Source organism: Nannospalax galili, unplaced genomic scaffold (assembly GCF_000622305.1).
Source record: "Nannospalax galili isolate Female #2095 unplaced genomic scaffold, S.galili_v1.0 scaffold339, whole genome shotgun sequence".
Taxonomy (NCBI): Eukaryota; Metazoa; Chordata; class Mammalia; order Rodentia; family Spalacidae; genus Nannospalax; species Nannospalax galili.
Window position 1 is genome coordinate 1926891 of NW_008344185.1, and position 23366 is coordinate 1950256.

Consider the following 23366-nt stretch of genomic DNA (forward strand, 5'->3'; position numbering starts at 1 on the left):
GGGAGATGTAAGACAAATAAACCCTTTCCTCCCCAAGTTGGTACTGGTCAGAGTGTTTTGTCACAGCAATGAAGAACAAACTAGGACAGGTGCCAAGGATCTCAGAAATTAACTGAATGTAATTAGTAATAATCAGATATATAGAGATTTGAAATGCATGTGAAAACATCTTACTGTTAATTGCGTTAAAAATGAATTTTTCTGTATGAAACTATATTTTAATAATGAAATGGAGATCTTTTTTAAAGGTTAAAACCTCACTTAATTTTATGTCTTATAGGGTTTATACTGAGTACAATGTTGTATAACTGTATTAATTCAACTGTAAACCTAAAAATTTACAGCCAATTTTGAAAGAGATGCATCTCAGCTCTGGAAATTATTATTGAATATGTCAATGCTGTTGTAAAGAAATGCTTGTTCTAAGTATGTGGTTATTAAATAAATAATTAAAAAAGAAACAAAGAATTTTTAAAAACTCAATATTTTTGTTAATTATCTTTAAGTTTTTATATTTGGAATGACAGCAAGATTGGTTACCATTGCATGAGGAGCACTATTATCACTGAGCTATCTCCATGGTCCTGTCTTTGTTCTTAAGAACTTAGTTGTTGGGGGCTGGAGAGATAGCTCAGTGGTTAAGAACACTGGTTATTCTCGCAGAAGACCCGGGTTTGAATCCCAGCACCCACACGGCAGATAACAGCTGTCTGTAACTCCAATTCCAGGGGATCCAACAGCCTCTTCTGTCCTCTGTGGGCATTGCACGACACAGGTGCACTTACCTACATGCAGGCAATACACACATACACATAAAATAAAAATAATAAAATATTTTTAAAGGGAACCTAATTATTAACTAATTTATTTCCTGTTATAGGAAACTACTTGGATATTGGGCTTTGGACAGTGGCACTGCCCTTAATTCAGCGTCTATGTGGAAATGAAGAGCTTTGCTTATATTTCTTTCCCTGATATTTTCTCCTAGTCTGTCTTTACTACCCTTTTGGAACTTTAATGAGCTTTTATTTAAACTTTAAAACAACTCTGGAAGAATGCTTGGTTGCCTGTTGTACTTAATATAGTTAGGTGGTCATCTTGGGATTGCTCTCCTACACTCTGATTTAATAATATATTTTCAGTTCCTTTAACTTTTCTACTTCAGTTATCCTGACTTCTGTGTGACTCTCAGCAGATCCTCTCCCATGGTCACTCCCTAGTTGCCATTTTTAACAATTCAAACCCACCTGTGAACTGAATTTTAAGTACCACTTTCATGGAAATAGTTCTTGTTACTCACAGCAATTTCCACATTAATAAGCCTGTTTATTCTCATCTTTCTTGAGCTGTTCAGCAGCATTTTAAAGACATCTAAAAAAGTTTTATTTTTAAATAATTTTAGAGTCATATAGAAGTTACAAAATAATCCCGTTTCCATGTGCTCTACCTAGTTTCTTTTAATGATAACTTCTTTAAAAATATTTTATTTATTATATTTATTTTATGTGTATGAGTGTATTGCCTTCATGTATGTAAGTGTACCTGTGTTGTGCCATGCCCACAGAGGTCAGAAGAGGGCATTGGATCCCCTGGAACTGGAGTTATGGATGGTTGTTAGCTGCCATATGGGTGCTGGTAACTGAACCTGTATGCTCCACCTCTGGACTTCATTGCCTCCTCTATTTCTCTGTGTCCTCCCCTATCCTTAATTGATGCCTTATTTTTCCAACAGTATTGACTCTCCTTTCTCTGTTTTACCACTTTTTAATTTTTAACCTATGTAAAATAATTAACTGACTGTATTTGTGGGTCTATTTCTGGAATCTGTCTCTACCTCATTGCTATTTGTATCTAGTCTTGTACTAGACCATACCAGTTTGTACTCTGGTTGTATGTTTGGGGGTAAAAATAGCTCAGTGAGGGGTTGGAGAGGTGGCTCAGCAATTAAGAGCACTGATTGCTCTTAAAGAGTAGTCCCAACATCCACATGACAGTTAACAACCATCCATAACTTCATTTCCAGGGGACCCGACAAAGCTCTTCTAACTTCCATGGGCATTGCGTGACATGGGTGTACCTTACATACATTCAAGCAAACACTCATACAGATAAAGAAATAAATAAAATATTAAAAAATAACTAATTTATAATGAGTGGTTAAAAGTTATGCCATTATATTTCTCTAAAACATTCAGAGAATGGCTCCTCTAGTTTTATTTTCATTTTCAAAGTTGTTTTTTTGGCTGTTCTAATTCCTCTTGCCTTTCCTTGTAAGTTTTAAAATGTGTATAGTTGTTTATGTCTACCAAATATGCTACTGGACTTTTGATAAATACTGCATTTAAACCTATAGAACATTCTGAAGAGAACTGACACCATTATCCTATTAAGTCTTCCATTCCATGAAAATGGTATATCTTTATATTTTCTTAGGTTTTGGGTATTCATCAGTGTTTTATAGTTTTCAGTGTACAGATAGTTTGTAGATTTTCTTAGGTTTGTATCTAAATGTTTCAATATAGATGGTGTGGTGCTTTTAATTTTGGTCTCTAATTGTTTGTTACTAGTACATAGAGGAAGGATTGATTTTTGCATTGACTTAATACTTCATGATCTTACTACACTCGCTATTAGTTCCAGGATTTGGGATATATTCCTTGGATTTTTTTACATTTTCCTGAGTTGAATTCCAGTTTCCCAGTCTTTTTGCATTCTCTGTGAGGGTCCCCTTCTCCTTGACCTTTACATTTGGAGTGCTTTGGGACTCAGTGGATCCTCATTTCTCCTCTGTACTTGCTCTTTCAGTGACCTCATCTTGTTTCATGCCTTTACTATGTCTGTCAAATTTTTATCTTCAGCCTCGACATTGCAGATCTTACATGCTACCTATTACTAGGCAACTCAAGCCAGATGTATCCCTTGTGTACTGTTCCATTTCCAGGCTTGCCCTTTTCAGTTAATGCAGATTTCAACTTCTACTTGCTCAGCTGGAACAGCTGGCAGCCATTCTTGACTTCCCTTTCATATATTCCTATCCGATCAGTCCAGTAGCAAATCCTGTTGACTCTATTTTCTGATTAAATCCAGGAGTTGGTCACTATCAGCTCAGCTCCATGTCTTCCCATTACCTCTAACTTGTGCCTGTATGGAGCAGGAGCTCAGTTAATTGTTGAGCTAAATTGAATGATTGCTTCTTTTTTAAAGATGGTTTCCTCAGGACATCAAGATGTCACTTCCTCTAGTTGTGTTATTAACTTTCATAATGAAATATACCTTAATGTTGACAAAAAACATTCAAATACTTGGAATGGCTAAGACATGGTGGAGTTCCTTGTCTTTTGGTCTGCATATTGAATTTAAATGTAAATGAATTTAGTATTAAACTACTTCAAATGTCTTTAAGATTTAGTGAAACAGTTTACATATAGGAAAGTGTTCTTATCTTCATCTTAGAGTAGTTATAATTTGCACTGTAGGTCTAAAAATAGTTATTTTTCAGTTAAAAATATTTCCTCAATCCTTTGGTCTTTAATTTCTTATTCATATCCCCCCCCCTTAAGCTTCATTGTGTATATATGTTTTTATGTAGCCTACTTCAAGTTATTTCTGGAAAATGTGTTAAAAATTGCCTCTCTTTGGAACAATAAAGAAAAAAATCTTGCTTCTAGTTAATATTAATGAAGATAAACTTTTCAAGTCACATGAAAGTAATATATTATGTATAAGGTAATGGCTCTGGATTGCTTATAGGAAAGGAAATATATTCATGTAGTGCGCTAGTCTTTCAGGTATATATCACTTACAGTATTATAGTATTGTTCTCTTTCTTTCTCCCTGTCCCTCCCTCCCTCCCTCCCTCCCTCCCTTCCTCCCTTCCTCCCTCCCTTCCTTCCTTCCTTCTCTTTTGAGACAGTATCTCACCATGTTGTGCAGGCTGTCCTGGATCTCTGTCTTCCTGTTTCAGCCTTTTGAGTACTTAGATTACCTAAATGCCTCTGTTCTTGCTTTTTAGAGTAGCTCATTGATTATTTTTGTTTCTGACTTACTGTTTTTGAAGGTGTTTTCTCATTATTCTCTATGTGGCCCAGTTCACTTTAGTTCATATATATGAACTGGGCAGAGTAACTGGACAAATTCTCAAGCAGCCATCACAGTGATAAACAGAAAGAAAAGAAGCAAAGCATTGGTATATTCATTTCATGTCTTTCTAAGCATGGCTATCTTTCAGATACTACCTTTCTGGGCAACAGTTTTTTTCCTCAATGCTTGTGCATAAACACACTTTACCTGTGAGTTATACCACTGGCCACAACTTGTATTTTCAAAACCAACTCATTCCTATTTGGAATTTTCACCATTGGTAAATAAACAAAGGTAGATTTTCAAATGGCCTGATAAAGAAGGTGGAATAAATACATTCATCTATCACATGTCTGTTTAGCCCAGGGTTATGATCAGGTGGCAAAAATAACAATTGATACAGTATTCTATAGTGTAGCCTTACCTCCGAGTTCTTTGGGCCTCTAATCTTCATCTATACCTGTCCCCTTTCATTCAGACAGTAAAAGAAGACTGTGACTGCTGAAATATATTGAAAATGGACATCATCTTTGTTTCATTCATCTTTGGAATCTTTTGGTCTGCCAATAGAGTCATTTCATTTTTTGGAATATTGAGGTGGTCCCCCCAAACTTCAACAAATCTCAAGACCTTTGGTATTAGTACCTGTTGCAGTTAGCCCTGAGGCAGTGTGTCCTTTTAATAATTTGCTAGTGTGGCCTGTGGAGTTGCAAGTCACTTTGTCACCTGATATATTTTACATCCTTACAGCCAGATATATAAAAAAGGGAACACAATATCCATGCCACAGTGTAGATTCTACATTCCGTAGATTGTTTTGATAACCATAAAACTTTGTTGGAGGTATTGGCATAGTGCTCACTAATATTAGAAGAGTCTCTCACAATTAAGAGCGCTTATAACTATAGTTTCTCAGTTTTGCTAGACTCCCTGTTGTTAATCTTTCTAATTAAAAGAATTTGCAAGTATTTCTCTTACGGCTCCAAGATCCTGAGTAGTCCTGCAAGAGGAAGTTAAAGAAACTGTGGTGTGACCATGTTCTTAGCTGTCTTTTCCTATCTCTGCTAAAGGATGGAGAAGTGTTTTTGTGGTCTGTAGTTTGTAGAAGCTGTGAACTGTATCATACATTCTTTTGAACCATTGTAAATATTCACTGGTAGAAGCAGAAAATTAAACTTTTCGTGAATGAGTCTGGGTTTATTATTGAGAGAACTTGAGTTTTAAATGGGTTGTGACTGGCCATTGGATATATTAAAAAGCAGGATGTGGGAATGTAAAATGCTACAGCTTCTTTGGAAAGTAGTTTGGCAGCTTTTTAAAAAGCTAAACATAAGCTTGCCATGTGACCTAGTAATTTCACTTTTAGGTATCTACCCATTAGAAATGAAAATATATCCACACAAAGACTTGTGTGTGAATGTTCAACGTAGCATTAGTTATAATAGCTCCAAACTGGAAACAGCCCAGATGTCTATTAACAGGTGACTGGATAAACCAAATGTACTCTGAATACTGTAGCAATAAAAAGAAAAATGAATGTCATGATTAACTTCAAGGACATTATATCAAGTAATATGAGCTATATAGAAAATACCACATGTTGTATGGTTGCATTTATATGAAGTACCCAGAAAAGACAAATCTGTGTAGAGACAGAAAGTGGTTGCTTTAGGTTGGTGGTAGGAGGATGTACTGAAGGAGGCACAAGGAAGTTTTTAGGGCAATAAAAATGTTCTATGATTATATTATAGTGATCATTGTGGTAAATTCAGAGTAGATTGATATTTTGGTATATAATTCATACTTCAAAGTTGTTTAAAAAGAGGGAGGACAGGCTAGAGAGATGACTCAGAAGTTAAGAATATTTGCTGCTCTTCCAGAAGACCTGGGTCGGTTCTTTCTTATCACCCACATTGGGTGGCTGGCTTATAACTGGCTATTAACTCCAGTTCCAGGGGATCTGATGACCTCTTCTGGCCTCCGTGTGCACCTGCACACTCATGGTGTACATACGAACAAGTAGGCACACACACTACACCTAAAAAAAAAAGTCAGGCATGGTACACTCTTTTAGTCCCAGCACTTGGTAGGCAGAGGCAGATGAAGCTCCATGAGATTGAAGCCAGATTGGTCTACGTAGTGAGTACCAGGCCAGCTGGGGCTATAGGGAGACCCTGTCTCAAAAAAAAAAAAAAAAAAAAAAAAAAAAAAGCAGGGAAGTTAAATTGATTTTTCCCTAGCTGAAGTGTTAAGAGAAACATTGGAACATGTAGTCATTTGAGAAATAATGAGAGATTTTTTTTTTCTTTTAGAGATACAATCTTTCAGGTAAAAGAAAAAGGATGTTTGATTTGAGTTGACAAAAAGAAACAATCCTTTCATTCTTGCCTTGGATATTGTACATGTCAAAGGTAGCATCAAGTGTCTTCTTAAATTGTTTCCATTTCCCACCCTTTTGTGAATTGTGTCTAGTAGAATAAATTAGTACTGTACCATTACCTTTTTGGAGAAATTTGTCAAAAATGTTAATGTTTATATCCTTTAATTTTACATGAAAATGTATTCTAAGAAAATAATGAGAAATGCAAAGAAATATTTTAATTAGAAATGTTCTATATAGTGTAACCAAAACCTAAAAACAACTGTGCTCTGACCATTGGAGGAATGATTAGGAATATTTTAAGGAGTAGAAACCTTTTCTCATTAGCATAAGTAAAATTATGCTTTGTTGAAATTAATACAAAGTACTCAGCGCCCCAAATAGTCAAATCAGTGAGGCCTTTCGGCAATGGGGAGCCAAAGCTGCCTTTCCCATTTTGTTTTTCAAAGGGTCAGGCTAGTCACTTGTTCTTGGCCTCTTTGTTATGTGGGCCAATGCTGTTTGCCAGCTTGGGAGGGATTCAGTCTTGTTATATTTCTAAAAGTTTCCAGACAAGAATCTGAACTAGCTCATTTATTTTTTGAACCTTAAGTAGGTGAGTGAACAGCTAACTTGTGCTTGGTCTATATGGAGGTTTAGATAAATATTGGAAATGAAATGGCATTGGGTAGTGCATCTCATAGGTTTGTGTGATGACAAATACTGCTTGTTACCAACTTAAAAGTATTTCTGAGACCTATGATGCAATCTCTTATCTGAAATTCTTGGTAGGATACATTTGTGGTAGATTTATGCTTTACAAATGAAACGTATAGTCTGGTTTCTACCCTTTCTTACTAAAACCTCCTTTATAAAGACTGGCGATTAAAAACCCATTGAACACTGTGGCTTGATCTCCATTTTCTGACATGCTCTTTCCTTCTGACTTGTGTTAGTGATGTTCCTCCATCCAGACCTGACATAAATCACTTCACTCAAGCCTACCAGTGTGAGTCTATCTTTGATCATCCCTTAATATCACTGTTACTATTGCCTGTTTTTACTTCATGTTCATTTTGTGTGTTTATCTTTCCCTTTTATAGCTACAGAAATCTCTTATATCCCCAAATCTGTTTTCCTTTCCTTGACACTTTGTACTTTCTTTCTAGCCCCATCTCCTGTAAATTTAAGAGTAATTTCTAACATGATTTCTGTGGCCAAAGGGGAAAAACCCTTAATATTAATGGATATACATATTAATTTTTTCAGTGTATTTGAGGCTCATAATATGAATTTTTCCCTTAGACTACAGACACAAAACCTAGAGTTTTGTACACTAATGATAAATGTTTAATTTCTGTACTATCTCCTTGTAGAAAGAAATGATGCTTATTGAGAAATGCAACCAATTCAGAAGCATACTATGTAGGTAGTAGTTTCCAGTATTTTGTATAGATCTCTCACAATAAAAAATGAACTATAGAAGAAATAGTTCTTTCTAAAAATATTTTATGATTTTTAAAAATTTGTGTTTATGAGTGTATTGCCTGCATGTATGTAAGTGCACCCGTGTCCTGCAATGCCCATGGAGGTCAGAAGAGCGCATCAGATACCCTGGAACTGCATTTACAGATGGTTGTTAGCTGCCCTGTGGGTGCTGGGAATTGAACCTGGATCCTTTGCAAGAGCAGCCAGTGCTCTTAACTACTGAGCCATCTCTCCAGCCTCGAAGAAATAGTTTTTTGTAAATACAAATTGAACATGCCCATTTAGTAACAATAATATTCTTACTGAAAGTTCAGCTCTGCATATTTAGCTTCACATTGTATGTTGATCAGTGCAAAATGTTTGTGTAAATCCCTTGAAGTTGTGCTACAGCCATGGTAGATGTATTGAAGGTTTGGACTTTTCACTCCATTCCTCTGAATACAAGCATATTGGTGAATTAGGAGAGTGAATTCAGATAGGAGAGGCATGGAGTATATGGGTCAGCTAGCAAAGTCAGCACTAGTAATGTTTTTAAGTATAGCATTTATTAGAAATAAGGCTTTGGGAATCATAACATTTTAAAGATTTTTGGAGATGATAGCTATTACTGACAAATTGGTTTATATAAATATACTTTGGTTCATGTATTCATTGTCTAAATGAAAATGGAAGATAATAGAAGAGCTAGCAATAAAAGAATATTTCATCGGCTCTTTTTTGACACTTGGACAAATTTGATACTGTGATAAATGCACTCAGGCAAAGCAGTGGAAACTTGGCTGTCACTCAGCCTTTAGCGCTGTAGTAAACTAATGAAGACTTTGAGTGATCATCAAGTCTTGGTGTCACATGGAGGTAGCACTTAAACCTGCAGTGAATAGGCTAGGCTAGAGAGAAGGTGTACTGCACAGAGCAGGGACCACCTAAGTGGAGAGAGTCTTTTATACTTGGACAGCCTTGAAGCAGACATGTTGAGGGTTTCTGCTAGACTGCATCTCTTTTTCAAAGCAGTATGTTGCAATATTAATAAGTAGGCCAAATTTCATGACAGAACTGACTTTAAGTTTACATTTAGGCAAACATTAGGCAGTTTAAGAGATGAGTGTAAAGCCTGATATTCACAGAAAGTGTTATTATGATAAAGCACTTCTGTGCTAGAGGTTTTTTTGTTTGTTTAGGCATCTTAAGAAAGTGGGTTTAAGTTCAGGGTTCTTTCCACAACAGCTCTAAACCTTCTCTGGATGACATGGAAGCGAGTGAATAAAGCTTCATTTATATACTCTCATAACTTAGCATGGCCTGTCCAAGTGTTGTAGTGATGTAAAGATAAAACAGGGAATGTTAAATATTTTCCTTTTTGAAACAAAGTCCATGACAAATGGATTAAGGCAGTGATGAAAATGTGGTTGATTAAATGACAACAGGAGTATGAAAAGAGACTTTCCCCAAATTTGTCTAATGTGTTTGCGCAGAAACAAAGGGAGGAAGATGCTCTATGTTAAATTAGCTAACAGACGACTTTGAAGATTTTTTTCCTATAGAAAAAAACATGTTTAACCCTATACTGCAGTTCTCCTAACTTCCGCTGCATGCATTCTGCATTTCCTCTTTACATGTGCTCTTCCTTACTTTTATGGCGAATGCATTTTTAAACATAGTCTCTGGGATGGTTGTTGCCATTTGTCAGTTTTGATAATTTTTAATGATATTTTCATTTATTCCCTTTTGCTAGCTGGATTGCCTTTTGCAATTCTTACTTCAAGGCATACCCCCTTCCAACGAGGAGTATTCTGTAATGATGAATCCATCAAGTACCCTTACAAAGAAGACACCATACCTTATGCGTTATTAGGTGGAATAATCATTCCATTCAGTATTATCGTTGTAAGTTAAATCCACTTTTCCAAGTTTATAACTTTTGAGCACTGAACGTAATTTTGTGTTCGTTTGTTAATGATTAAATATATAAACCTCTGCAATTTTTTTTTTTTAGCTGTAATGGAAGGCCTAGACTACTTAATGAGACCCTGTCTCATTAACAAACATACACAAAATAGGGCAGTGGATCTGGGAGAAGTTAGGGGAAGTAGTGGAGGATGAATATTAACAAAATATATTGTATGGAATTCTCAAAGAATTAAAAAAATATTTGTTAAAAACACACACACCAAACAATAACAATCCAAACAAACAATTAGACATTTTTAAAAGATTGTTAACTTAAAATGTAAATATTTTGCCGGGGTGTGGTGGTGCATGCCTTTGATCCCAGCACTTGGGAGGCAGAGGCAGGCAGATATCTGTGAGTTCAAGGCCAGCCTGGTCTACATAGTGAGTTCCAGAACAGTTGGGGCTACAGGGAGACCCTGTCTCAAAAAGACCAAAAAAAAAAAAAAAAAAAGTAAATATTTTAAAAAGAGTCCTCGTAGTTGCAACTAGTAGCTGATGTCAGACAAGATTCATGTATTCAAATAAAAAAAGCTGGAAATTTATCTTTCTTTCAATTGTCTGTCAATGAAAAGGTTGCACAAGTGACACAGTTGACTCCATTACAAAGTGGAGTGTACAGTAGAACTGGGGGCCTTTGCTGGGTGCTGCAAGGGTTGTGTAACTTGTGTAGCCTTCACAATCAATGTGAGTCCGGATTTCCTAAAAGAACACATGATTTAAGGTACTGCAAAGGTACTGTTTCCTGAACTGGCAAGATGGCTCAGCAGTTCCAATGTGGGTGCTTCCAAGGAAGACTTAAGCTTGATCTTTGAGACCCATGTGGTAGAAGGAAAGAACTGACCCCTCACCAGTTGTGTTTTGACCTTCACAAGCATACACACACACACACACACACACACACACACACACACACTGCCCCATAAATAAACAAATAATTATCAAACAAAGTTTTTTTTAAAGTAGTATTTTCCTATCAGTTCTTGTTCTTGTATCAGTGTCAGCAAGGACAAACTTTGTCTGGGCAGCAGTTTCATGTACTAATGTAAAATCGTTCCCATTTATTCATTAACTCACTTTGTTTTAGGCAATCTTTGATTAGATTTGTATATGTTCATTTTTATTTATTAGAAAGTAACTCATTAAAAATAGTCATTGATTCAGATTTACTATCAAGCCTTTGACATGACATCCATAACTCTGTGAGTGATGGAGAACCACAAGTGAGGTAGCATTTTAGAAAACAAGGGAAAAATTCAATAAAGAGGAAATGCTCAGTTGAGGTCAAATCCCAGTGAGAAGTTACAGCAAATGGAGTTAATATAAATCTGTTTAATCCAAAGATACACTTTTGGCTTTTGAAAAAGAATCAGATGAATAAAGGAATGGAAGCAGGAAGAGCTGTTTGAGAGGGAAAGGAAGATGTAGAAATGTACCAGTGATTTTGGACTCTTACGGGCTTTCTGGCCCTGAATGAAAGAAAGCTATAAAGACAGTGTAAGGACATACCCTGTTTGCAGGGGACATAGGGAGCTGGTGAGAGCACACGATGAGCCTTAGGCCTAAACAGCCATTTAGGCTGTTTAGTTACCTTTTATCTTTATAAGGATTCTGCTTTATTCCCCTAAACATTCTCTTTAATATTTTATCATAGCCTTGCTGTCTAAGAAAATGAACATGAGCACTATTTTCAGTTCTAGGAATAATTAGGCCACAGTTGTCCTAGGTTTAGACTTGGCTGAAGATTAAGAATAGGAATAAATGTATCAAAGAGCAGGATAAAGTATTAAAATGAATTTAAGAATGATTGTCTTGTGAAGATAAAATGGACAGACACATCTCTACCTTTAATTTAGAAAAGTTGATTTAGAACTTTTCTTTCAACAGTTTCCTTTAAAGAGGAGAGTGTTTACATCAATTTTTAAAAATGAGATGGAACTGAAGAGATGGCTCAGTGGTTAAGAGCACTGGCTGCAGAGGACCAGGGGTCAGTTCTTAGCACCCACATGGTGGCTAACAATTACTCCAGTTGCAGGGGATCTGACACCCTCTTCTGACCCCCGTGGTTATTGCACGTACATACATGCAGGCAAAACACTCTTACATATAAAATAAAAATAAACAGTGAAGTAAAACTTGCTAGCTTTAGAGTCTTTCTAATATCCCAGTGTAAATTTCAGCATATACTTCTGCAGATCAGCTGGAAATCTGCCCAGTGCTCTGAAAATCAGAAAACTGGCTTTCTTCCATAAATGGCAGGAACAGGATTTGGGTGGCTGTAACCAGAGATGAGCATGACTAGGAAACCTTAGCACCTGTTTCTGATGAAATTGTTGAGTGCTTGAAAACAGCTGACAGCTGAGATGTGGAAGCTTCCACTGCCAAAATTGTGGTTGGTTAATATACTTGGTATATTTTCTGCTATCAAAGATCAATTTCATAATAATATGTTAGAAAAATCTGTTCTAGCTGTTAATCTATTGGGAATTACTGGGACCCCCTTAACGACTCAAGGAGGCTATACTTTAAAACAGGGCCACTGAAAGTTGTTAAGGATACCCCTAAGCAAAACAGCAAAGGTGGGATGGCCCTAGAAGTACAGTTTCCCTCTCCTGAGGCCTGTTCTCAGAAATGATGAATTCATTCACATGAGGACTATATTTTTGTGGGCCTTAAAGATGTGTTTCAGGTGGTTTGGCTTTTACTCCAGGTAGGTACTTCAATTAGAATGTATTGACCACCTATTTGTTTTAGGCTCCTGTGTATATACTAGCTTTCTACTCACCAGGTGAGAAATGGTCCCTGCTTTACAGAGCTCATAGTCTAGTTGTCAAAGTCATAACATTCTGATATGGAATTCTAGGAGCATTTGAGCCAGATGAGGAAAGAATTTCTGGCATCAGATTCTTGAAATTTTGCCCAAAAGCAGCCATTCATTTCACCTGTGCTGAGGCTAACCACGAAGACAGTTAAGCTTCCCTAATTGCAAATGTTTGAATGCTTTGTAAAATTGTTTATGGGGGCTAGAGAGATGACTCAGCAGTTAAAAGCACTGGCTTCTCTTACAGAGGACCTAGGTTCAGTTCCTAGCACCCACATGGCAGCTAACAACCATCTTTAACTCCAGTTCCAGGGAACCCAATGCTGCCTTCTGACCTCCATGGGCATTGCATGATACGGGTACACTTATAAACATGTCACCAAAACAGTCATACACATTAAAAAATTTTTTTTAAACCCTGTTTATGTAAGTTTAAGATGAAGCAGAGAAGCAAGTGGCTATCTCAAGTGAAACTTTGTTAAGTCTCTCCACCTCCCTCCCACCCACAAATTAGCAAGCCTACTCTTCCTCAAGTGTTTGTCTAGATGTCAGGTGCACAGAATGTATCCTATTGTATTATTTAATCAGCAAATGTTTGTTCTTTGAATTTCTCACCCTATTGGTGGATACCTTGTTATGCCTTAAAAGCTCATTGTGTGTGCTATGTGGCCAGTGGAACATAGACACTGCTAAAGTAGTTCATGACATACAGGAAGACTTTAACTCCAGTTTCATAAGTCAGTAAAAAATAGAGGGAAAGAATAACTTGAAGTGTTTCCTTGGGGAAGGAGGAGTACCAAATACTAGTTTGGTTTAGTAAGACTCTGTAAGGGAACCTGGCTTTCTAAGCCTCTGGAAGGTGGGACTGGAGACCTTGGCAGCTAAACCTCTGCCTCTTGGCTCCAGTCTCAGATCCCTGCTTTATCTTTTTTTATTCTTTAAACATGTTTTATGCTTTTTAATATGATGGGTGCCTTTGATGCAAAATATTTGAGAAAAACGAAGGCTGCTAGATTTTTAAAAAGTGTTTATATGTGGGGGATTCTGATGGCAGAAGTTGGTGTTTGAATAAGCCACAGTTTTTATCTTCTGTCTGCCTGTTAAAGCTCTGTTTATGTGAATGCAAGAAGGGAAATAGGCCCCATTAGTAGTAGTAGTAGTAGTAGTAGTAGTAGTAGTAGTAGCAGCAGCACACATTGCTTTTGGCTCAACCATGGCTTTGTAGGAAGTACCTATAGGTGACTGTGTACTTTTTGTTAGTTTGTTTAGAATTAGGTGTTCTAAATTGAGTATTTTTTAAAAAAAGGTCGGGGGGTGCTTTTAAAACAAAAATATTTTGTAGTTTACTGTTTACTTCTCTATTTTTTGTTTAAAGTTTCTATTTGTTATTTTAATATGCTATTTTTCTCTTTGTTTTTCAGATAATTATTGGAGAAACTCTGTCTGTTTACTTTAACCTTTTGCACTCAAATTCCTTTGTCACTAATAACTATATAGCTACTATGTACAAGGCTATCGGAACCTTTTTGTTTGGTGCTGCTGCTAGTCAGTCCCTGACTGACATTGCCAAGTATTCTGTAGGCAGACTGCGGCCTCACTTCTTGGCTGTTTGTGACCCAGACTGGTCAAAAATCAACTGCAGTGATGGTTATATTGAAAACTTCATATGTCAAGGGAGTGCACAGAAAATCAGAGAAGGCAGGTGAGTGTTAAACCTGTACTGCTTGTGTTATCGTGAGTGTCGGTCCTTGGCTACAGGGTTTCAGTGACGAGGAACCATCCACCAGTGTACTGAGTGGAGCTAGTACACTCAAAAGAATTGAAACTGGGAAATCATGTGTCGTCCTAGTCCTCTCCTCCAGTGTTAACCAAGACTTTTTATACATTCAGGAGCATTTTACTAAAACTTTTTTTTCCCCAGTGTATAAGAATATAAAATGAACCTTAAAGATCATTTAGGCCAAGGTCAGTAAATCTCCTTTTAAAATGCCAGACTCAGGACTGGAGAGATCGCTTAGTGGGTAAATGACATTCCTTGACTTACAGTAGAGTTATATCCTGACAAACTTATTATAAGTTGAAAATGTAAGTAAAAAATACATTCAATATACCTACCTCCCCAAATATCCTATCTTAGCAATGAAGAACACTGGACTCTAGTGTAGATGGTTTTCTATCTTGGCTAACTGGCAACTGCTACTCGCTACTAATCTGTAGGATCACAGAATTCTGTCCTACTGAAAAGATGAAAATTCAAAGCATAGTTTCTACCAAATGAACATTGTTTTCACGTCATAGTAAAGTGAAAAGAAATTGTAAGTTAAACCATTGCAACTTGAAAAGTCTGTATACATTAGCTGAAACTACCTTTTAAAATAGCTTTATTGATACATGATTCACATACATGAAATTTACCCATCTTAAGTTTTTGAATAATATTATCATTACTTTAAAAGTTTGCTTCTGGTGATAGAGAGATGGCTCAGTGGTTAAGAGCATTGGGTGCTCCTCTAGAGGACCCAGGTTCAGTTCCTACCACCCACATGGTAGATAAGAATGGCCCTTAACTCCAGGTCTAGGGGATCTCATGCCCTCTTTTGGTCTTGATGGGCACCAGGCATACACATGGTATACTTACCTACATACAGGCAAAATGCTCATACACATAAAATGAAAATAAATTGTTTGCTTCTGTGCAATTTTAGACAATGTGCATTTTCATCTATATCCCTTGAATGGACTTTTTTCTTACAGTTTTATGTTTTCTGTAATATTGTATAGGAGTGATTATACAGAGAGGAGTCTGCCTGCCTGCCTGGTTTTACTTATCATGTTGGTTTTGTGATTCATTCATGTTGTTATTGTTCTTTTTCTTATTGCTTGAGATATATGAGATTATATGGCTATAGCACAGCTTATGCATCTAGCCATCTGAAAGTTGATGGATGTTTGGGTTATTTCTGATTTGGGGGCTATTAAAAATAAAGTTGCTATGGGCTGGAGAGATAGCTCAGCAGTTAAGAGCACTGACTGCTTGAAAAGTACCTGGGTTTGATTCCCAGTACCCACATGGTGGGTAACAACTGTCCGTAACTCCAGTTCCAGGGGATCCGATGCCCTCTTCTGACCTCCACAGGCATTGCACGACACGGGGTACACTTAAACACATTCGGGCACACTCATGCACATAAAATAAATGAAATAAATAAAAATATTAAAAAGTAAAGCTGGTATAAACATTTTATGAAGCTGATGCCCTTTTATTTTCCTTGAAAAGATGCCTAACAGTAGAAATGCTGGGTCATACAACAGGTGTGTCAGTACCTTTCCAAGAAGCCAATAAGTGTCACAGTGGTAGTGCCATTTTGCATTCTTCACAGGAATGTGTGAGAGTCCTGGTTATTTCCCATCTTTGCCATCGTTTCTTATTAGTCAGTCTTTCTTATTATAGCAGATTCATAGCACTTTGTCCATGGTTGCTGGGCCTCCTGTGTTTTAGGGACATGTTATATTCAAATTATTTTATTCTTCCTTTGTTCCCTCTAAAGGCTCATGGTCATCTTATAATACAAAATACATTTAGTCCATCTCCAAGAGTTCATAAAGTCTTAGCAGTTTCAACATTGTTTGGAAGTGTAAGTCTAGTTAGGTATGGTGGCACATGCCCATAGTCCCAGCACTTAGGAGGCTAAGGCAGGAAGATTGTGAGTTTGAGTTCCACCTAGGCTACATATTGAGACCCTATCTTATCCCCACCCACTTGGAAGAAAGTCTTAACTTCAGAGATTCAGAAGACTCCTGAACCAACCACCATAAAGCACATAGGAAGACAAAGCTTTCTCTCAGCCCAGGAATTTAAGAAAGTCATTATGGTGGTAAGAAGTTACCTAAAATTTAGAAAATGATTTCTTTTTCAGTGCTGGGGATATAACCCAGCACCTGCTAGACAAATGTTTATCACCATGCCACATCCCCAACACCTGATTACATTTTTAACCCAAGTGCACCTGTTTCTACATTGATATGTGAAATTGTCTACTTAAAGTCCTATATTTGAAGGGTCTGGGGATATAGCTCAGAGGTAGAGCACTTGCCTAGTGTGTGCATGAGTCTAGTGTGCGTAAGGCCTTGTGTTTGATTCCCAGCATGGAATGGAGCTGCATAAGGAAAGACTGGGCACATTAAATAGCATTTTAAAAGCCTTATGAACATCTGTAGAACTCAAATTGCAGAGCTGTATATAGTAAATGTAATTATTACTTATAGTTTTCTTTTAAAATATTTTATTATTTTTTATTTTATGAGTGTATTGGCTACATGTATGTAAGTGCATCCATGTTGTGCAAGGCAGTGGATTGCCTTGGAACTGGAGTTGTGGATAGTTGGTAGCTGTCATGTGGGTGCTAGGAATCGAACCTGGGTCCTCTGCAAGAGCAACCAGTACTTTTAACTGCTGAGCCATCTCTCCAGCTCCCAATATAGTTTTCTTTTATCTTCTGAGACAGGATCTCTAGCCCAGGATGGTTTTGAAATTTTGGCATAGCTCAGTGTGACTTTGAACTTCTGATCCTCCTGCCTCTCCCTGTTGGGATTACAAGTGTGAGGCACAAGTATTATTTGTAGTTTTCAATAAGAAGACTGATTCCTATGGCTCTGGAATTCTGAAGCACACAGACACACACACACACAGAAAATACAAAATATAGAAATTAACTTCCTAGAGAAAGGTGATGACTGGCAGTGTTTCCAGATGAGTCAGATGCTTTCTTCTCAGAGCTGGTTATCACAGGTCCGTAACTGGCTTTGTCTTGCTGCCCTGTTGTGGAAGAGAGTTTGGCTACTGCACACTTTCCTATTCCTTTTCTTTTGAACTTTAAAATTCAGAAAGCCAAAAAATGTACAAAATTTTCAGTGTAAATGTTATCTGTAGGGTAGTATTATAGTGTAATATACTCTTTTTATTTACCTCCATAGCCTACTTCCACAAAATTTTTAACTATAAAATTATATGGCTTAGCTGGGGTGGCACACGCCTTTAATCCCAGCACTCGGGAGGCAGAGGCAGGGGGATCTCTGTGAGTTCAAGGCCAGCCTGGTCTACATAGTGAGTTCCAGGACAGCTGGGGCTACAGGGAGACCCTGTCTCAAAAAGACCAAAAAAAAAAAAATTATATGGCTTGACATTGAGGAGAACGGACATAAGCACCCGAGATGAGTCATGATTGTTGACAGTATAAATGAGTCAGTTACATGTTAGGATGAGAATATCTTACAATTTTGGTTTGGGATTTTTATTTACTTATTTTTCCTGTTCTTTATCTTAGTGTTTATTCCCAGCCCCCTTTCTGAATGTTTGCATGTTTTTGGGTTGTATCTGCCATTAATGACAAAACTTTTAGGAGGCTTCAGCTGTGATGGTCTTGAGGTCTTAGAAATAAGAAGTGACAAAATAAATGAACTTTAATGGAATACTTACTAATTGAAAGAAACATCAGTCTTCTATTCACTGTTTAAAATGAATACAACAGAATTTTAAATACGTTGCTATTGGTGCAGCACCAAAACATGGAATTATTAAGCGTACCACTGCTTCTAAGCATGGTGACACACACATGTAATCCCAGCACTGAGGAAACCAAGGTGGATGATTGAGTTCCAGGCCAGCCTGAGCTACAGAGCACAAACCCTGTGTTGTTTTGAAAGCCTCTTATGCCAATGAGAATACCATTATTCTTTATTTGAGGGAAAACCCAAAACAAAAGTAGTGAGCTCATAGTTCAGAACTGTAGCTCCCTTCCTAGTTAAAATTCTCTTTAGACAAATGCCTCTCGAACTTTAGTGGTTGACTAGAGTCATCTGATGGGTGTGTTATACAGATTGCTAGGCTACATCTTCAGGTGTGGATCTGCAAGGTTTAGAATGGAGCCTGAGAATCTGTGTTTCAAACAAGTGTTCAGATGCTGATGATGACCTCAGGAGTCCTTGGGAACCAATATTTTTTAATCTGGTTTATGGGTACAGGATATGTGTGTGTACACACACACACACACACACACACACACACACACACACATAGTATTTACCCTGGGAGATAGGAAAATTGCAGATCATGGTAGTACAGTGTAGAGTCTATTGGTTGCTTTAAGACATTTACTTTTTTCATTTTAAATTATGCTTTTTGTTTGTTTGTTTTTGTGGTACTGAGGATGGAACCCAGAATCTTGCAGATGCTAGGCAAATACTTTACCACTGAGCTACACCCCTATCCCTAAATTATGTGTATTTAAGTATGTGTTTGGTGTAAATTTTGAATGACTAATTTCCAGTTCTATTAGTCAGACTTCAGTACGAAGTTATTTTTGTTTGGATTATAGTATTGTCTAGAGGTTCAATTGTAATGTATATTATTGAATGTTAGAAATCATTTTTATTTTAAATATTTTTTTGAATTTTATTATTTTGGATGTGTATGCCTATGTACCATACTGTACATGTGGAGGTCAGAGGACAACTTGTGGGAGTCAGTTCTCTTCCACCATATAGGTTCTCAGGTTTGGCAGCAAGCACCCTTACTCACTGAGCCATCTCAATGGTCCAGTTTTTCTTTATGAAATGAAACTCACATAAAGGTAAATAATAATGAAGTCTGAGGATATGGCATACAATAGTGCAAACCTCTTACAAGTAGGCTAGCTGCCAGGCATGCCTGGCAAAACTTGATGGAATGGCTTCTCTGGCATGGCTACATAAACTGTAATGCCTCCAAAAAGATTGTTTTTCTCAGGCTTATTGTATTTCTCCTGCATGTGTGTATCCGTAACCAGATAACTCTGTTAATTGTATATCTGTATGGAAATGAAGTAGGGGATGATTAACTTTAGTTTCTGTATTTAAAAGAAATGTGACTTAAATATCAGTACCTCTTTCCAGTTCCTCCATTCTGTATGTCTTGCTCTCATGCTCTAGTCACTGTGGAAACTGAAGATATGCCTGTTGCTCTTGTGGTGCTAACATAGATTATTCATGTTTGGGGATTGAGCACATGTTGGAAAGTGATACATATCTTAAAAATAAAATGCTATGTGAAATTAGAGGCTGGCAGCATTCTAGTTAGAGGAGGATTTTGGAGGAGGCATTTGAAGATTAGCACATGTGGGGCTGGGATGTGTCTCTAGGAAGTCAGATGATCAAAGGCAGGCAGGCTGTAGGTTTAGGATATGCAAGTCTGGAGTCCTATATTAGGGTTTGGAATAGTATTCTAATGAGTTTAAAATGCAAGCTATAGAAAATGAAAGACTGAAGTGTGGAAACTATCTGGGAGGCTGATGCTAGTCTAGGTGCGAGATTAAAAGGGCTGAATCGCTGGGCGTGGTGGTGCACGCCTTTAATCCCAGCACTTGGGAGGCAGAGGCAGGCAGATCACTGTGAGTTCAAGGCCAGCCTGGTTTACATAGTGAGTTCCAGGCCAGCAGGGGCTACAGGGAGACCCTGTCTCAAATTTTTTTTTTTTTTTTAAAAAAAAAAAAAAAAAAAAAAAAAAAAAAAGGGCCGAATCAAGACACAGGACAAGAGCATACATAGAATTTAGCAGCTCGCTTTTGGGGAATAATTATGCTGGAGTTGAAGGCCAGGGTCCTGGCAAGAAAGCAGTGTTACTTGGTCTCGGGGGATTTTGCAGGTAATGAAACCACTAGCAATCTGTGAAGAACAGAGACATTTGCTATGCCAGTATGCCACCGACCTTGTCTGGACCAGTTGATTTATTAAGTAATGATTTCTGGACCACTAGTGCCTGGATCCCAACTTGAGTTTCTGTTTACTGATTCTGTGGAACAGGCTGTTGAGCACTAAGGCTTTTGATGCTGTGGAATTTTTGATGCTACTCTTTTGGGAGACTGAGGCTTGGGAGGACAGTAGATAGCATTAATAAAATTGCTGCTGTCCTGTGAAATAAACTGACCACATATACACTGGAGAGAGATTATGGACTAGATACCTTTTTTACTTTTATGTTTTTGTTAACCATTGGTTTTATATGGAGTCCATTACAACTGCAATGTTTTTTCTTTTGAAATTATTTGGAAACTTATGAGCAAGATGGATGACTTTCAAGACTTCTGGTCTACTGGAGGATAGTTCTCCTTAAAAATGGAAAAAAGGGGCTGTAGAAATAGCTCAGCAGTTAAGAGACTGAGCTGCTTTTCCAAAGGACCTGAGTTCAATACCAAGCACCTCATGTCAAGTGGCTCTCAGCAGCCTAACTTCAGCACTGCACTTATGTGTGCACAAATCCACACATAGATATACACATATACACATAATTAAAAATAATAAAATATTTTTAATAGAAAAAATTGTTCAGACAGTGAGTTTAAATAGTCTTTTAAGTCCTTTCTGCTTGTTTTTTGTTGTGCCATTTACCATTTTGGGGTGGGTGAGAGAAGAGGTTACATGTAGTCCAGGTTGTCTTTGAACTTGCTGATGATGACCTTGAACTCCTGGTTCTCCTTGTCTCTGCCTCCCAAGTGCTAGGGTGACGGCCATGCACAACCATGCTCAATTGTATCACTTGTCTTTGCTTTGAGAATGCTTTTAAAACTTAAATTAAAAAAAAATTACAATTGTACCCTAAGTTGTTTTCCGTTGCTATGAAAAAAACACTCTGACCAAAACCAACTTGGAGAAGAAAGGGTTTATTCCCAGGTCACAGTCCATCACTGAGGGACATCAGGCAGAAACTCGGGGCAGGAACCTGGAGGAAGGAACTGAGGCAGAGGCTATGTTGCTTACTGGCTTGCTTATCTCATACAGCCCAGGCCATCTGTTAGGGGATGTCACCAGCCCCAGTAGGCTGGGCCCGCCCATATCAATTAATAGTTAAGAAAATGCTTCACAGATAATGTCCACAGGCCAGTCTATGGAAGCAGTGCCTCAGGTGAGGTTCCTTCTTCCCAGCTGACTCCAGTTTGTGTCAAGTTGGCAAAAACTACCCAGCACAGAATTTATAAGCCATGTCTATCATTTTGGATATTATTTGTTCAGCCAATATGGCTGCCTTTGACTGTACTGTCCCAAGGACTTAGGGGCATTTTATTCACATTATTAAAATGTCAGATGTGTTGGGATGGTGCATTAAATTCTGCTGTTTAAGAATTTCTGAGAGAAGGTGATGGCAGTAAGATGTTAAGCTGGGTCTCCTAATATTGCTAGGCTTTAGAGATAAAGTCCTGATTTCTAACCACTGTCTGAGGGAGATACATCAGAGAGTAAGGTGTCAAAATATATGTTAAGGTGTAATTTATTGTTGTATCATTCAGGAGATTAGACTCTAGTTTAGCTAAAAAGCATGTACTAAATGCTTGACAGCTATGCAGTATGTCAGAAATCCAAGATCAGTGAAGATATGATTTCACTCAGGGACAGTGGAAGTTGACAAGTAATTTTTCTTCTGTTGCACTGTACCTTCTTATTTTGTGAACTGATGAGAATAACTTATGTAATAAAAAATTCAGCCAAGCTTATTTTAAAAAGTCTTATTTCATTGCAGCCCAGCTTTCTATGTAATGGAGGCAGATGCAGTGAAAGATGATTTTTGACACAAGGAGGTTGGGCTATGATAGAGGTATTCATTGAGTCAGTAGGAGAAAAGTGGTAACTTCAACCTAGAATTTTTAGGAAAGGTAAGTGGGAGGAGTCTGTAGTTTAACTGATTCTTCAATAGTGATTATCAAAGAAAAGTAGGATACTTATTCCAGACTAGAGAATAAATAGAGTCAGAAATGTGTGCAAGGAATTTGCTAGTAGTGTTAGCTGATGATGGTGGTGGACAGTTCAGTGGCATGCAAGAGGGCCTCTTATGCAGTTCAACAGTTTAAATGAACAACTTAAAGTAGGAAAATAGCAGGCTCATTTTTAAAATGCATGTGAGAAATATTCAGCTTTCTTTGATTTTGATCTAAATGCACTAAAATGGCCACCTACATTTTCTTTTCTGTTTAGTAGCAGGACGATTTGGGACACTGAAAGCAGTGTGATTTTTCTGCCTTTGTTGAGTTGAAGAGATCTGAGGAAGGTCTTGTGGCACCCTGCTAGCCCTCAGCTGGTCTAATCAGAAAGGGCACAACTTGCTGGGTCTGCTCCTAGTAATATGATAGCTTTGGGGGCCTTTGCTTCCTCTCTTCCACTGGCAGTGTCTGCTTCAACTCAGCTCTTCATTTCAGTATTGGTATACTACTGAAGATACTTTCATTGTTTTCTTGACCCTGAGGACCAGGTCTTGGGGTAATTTCCTGACCTTCTGAAAGGTCAGAAGTGAGAAGACTAGCTGGAGGTGCTGGCAGGGGTGTTGGCCAGAGCTGTCTTCTCGGGGGAAGGCTTTAAGGTAGAAGTCTTGGGAGCTTGCCTGTAGCTAGCAGTCCTACCTCTTAGACACACACACACACTTGCACACACGATATATAGAAAGTGATTTAAAACTGTCTGTTGTCTTATTCAGAGATCCTTTACCTTTTAGCAAGGTAAGTAAAAGTATCTTTTAAAAAAAGAGTGGGTGGTTAGTTGCTTGTGTAAGAAAGTTTCACAGTATGTCCTTTATTTAATGTTTGTCTCTTTTTAAAAAAAATGATTTTTTGATTTAAAAAATTGTTTTTATTTTATATGTGTAAGTGTATT

The 23366-nt window shown here is 37.5% G+C and overlaps 1 protein-coding gene across 2 annotated transcripts in view; it reads left to right on the top strand.

The window, feature by feature from the left end:
* Plpp1 (phospholipid phosphatase 1) overlaps window positions 1-23366 on the top strand; it is a 77214-nt gene that overhangs the window by 41650 nt on the left and 12198 nt on the right. The window contains exons 2-3 of one of the 2 annotated variants that reach the window (XM_008840389.3): window positions 9660-9811; window positions 14117-14397. In XM_008840389.3, coding sequence (XP_008838611.1) covers window positions 9660-9811; window positions 14117-14397 — 433 coding nt within the window. The remainder of the gene's footprint in view (window positions 1-9659; window positions 9812-14116; window positions 14398-23366) is intronic. The other variant, XM_008840388.3, reaches the window with a different exon arrangement.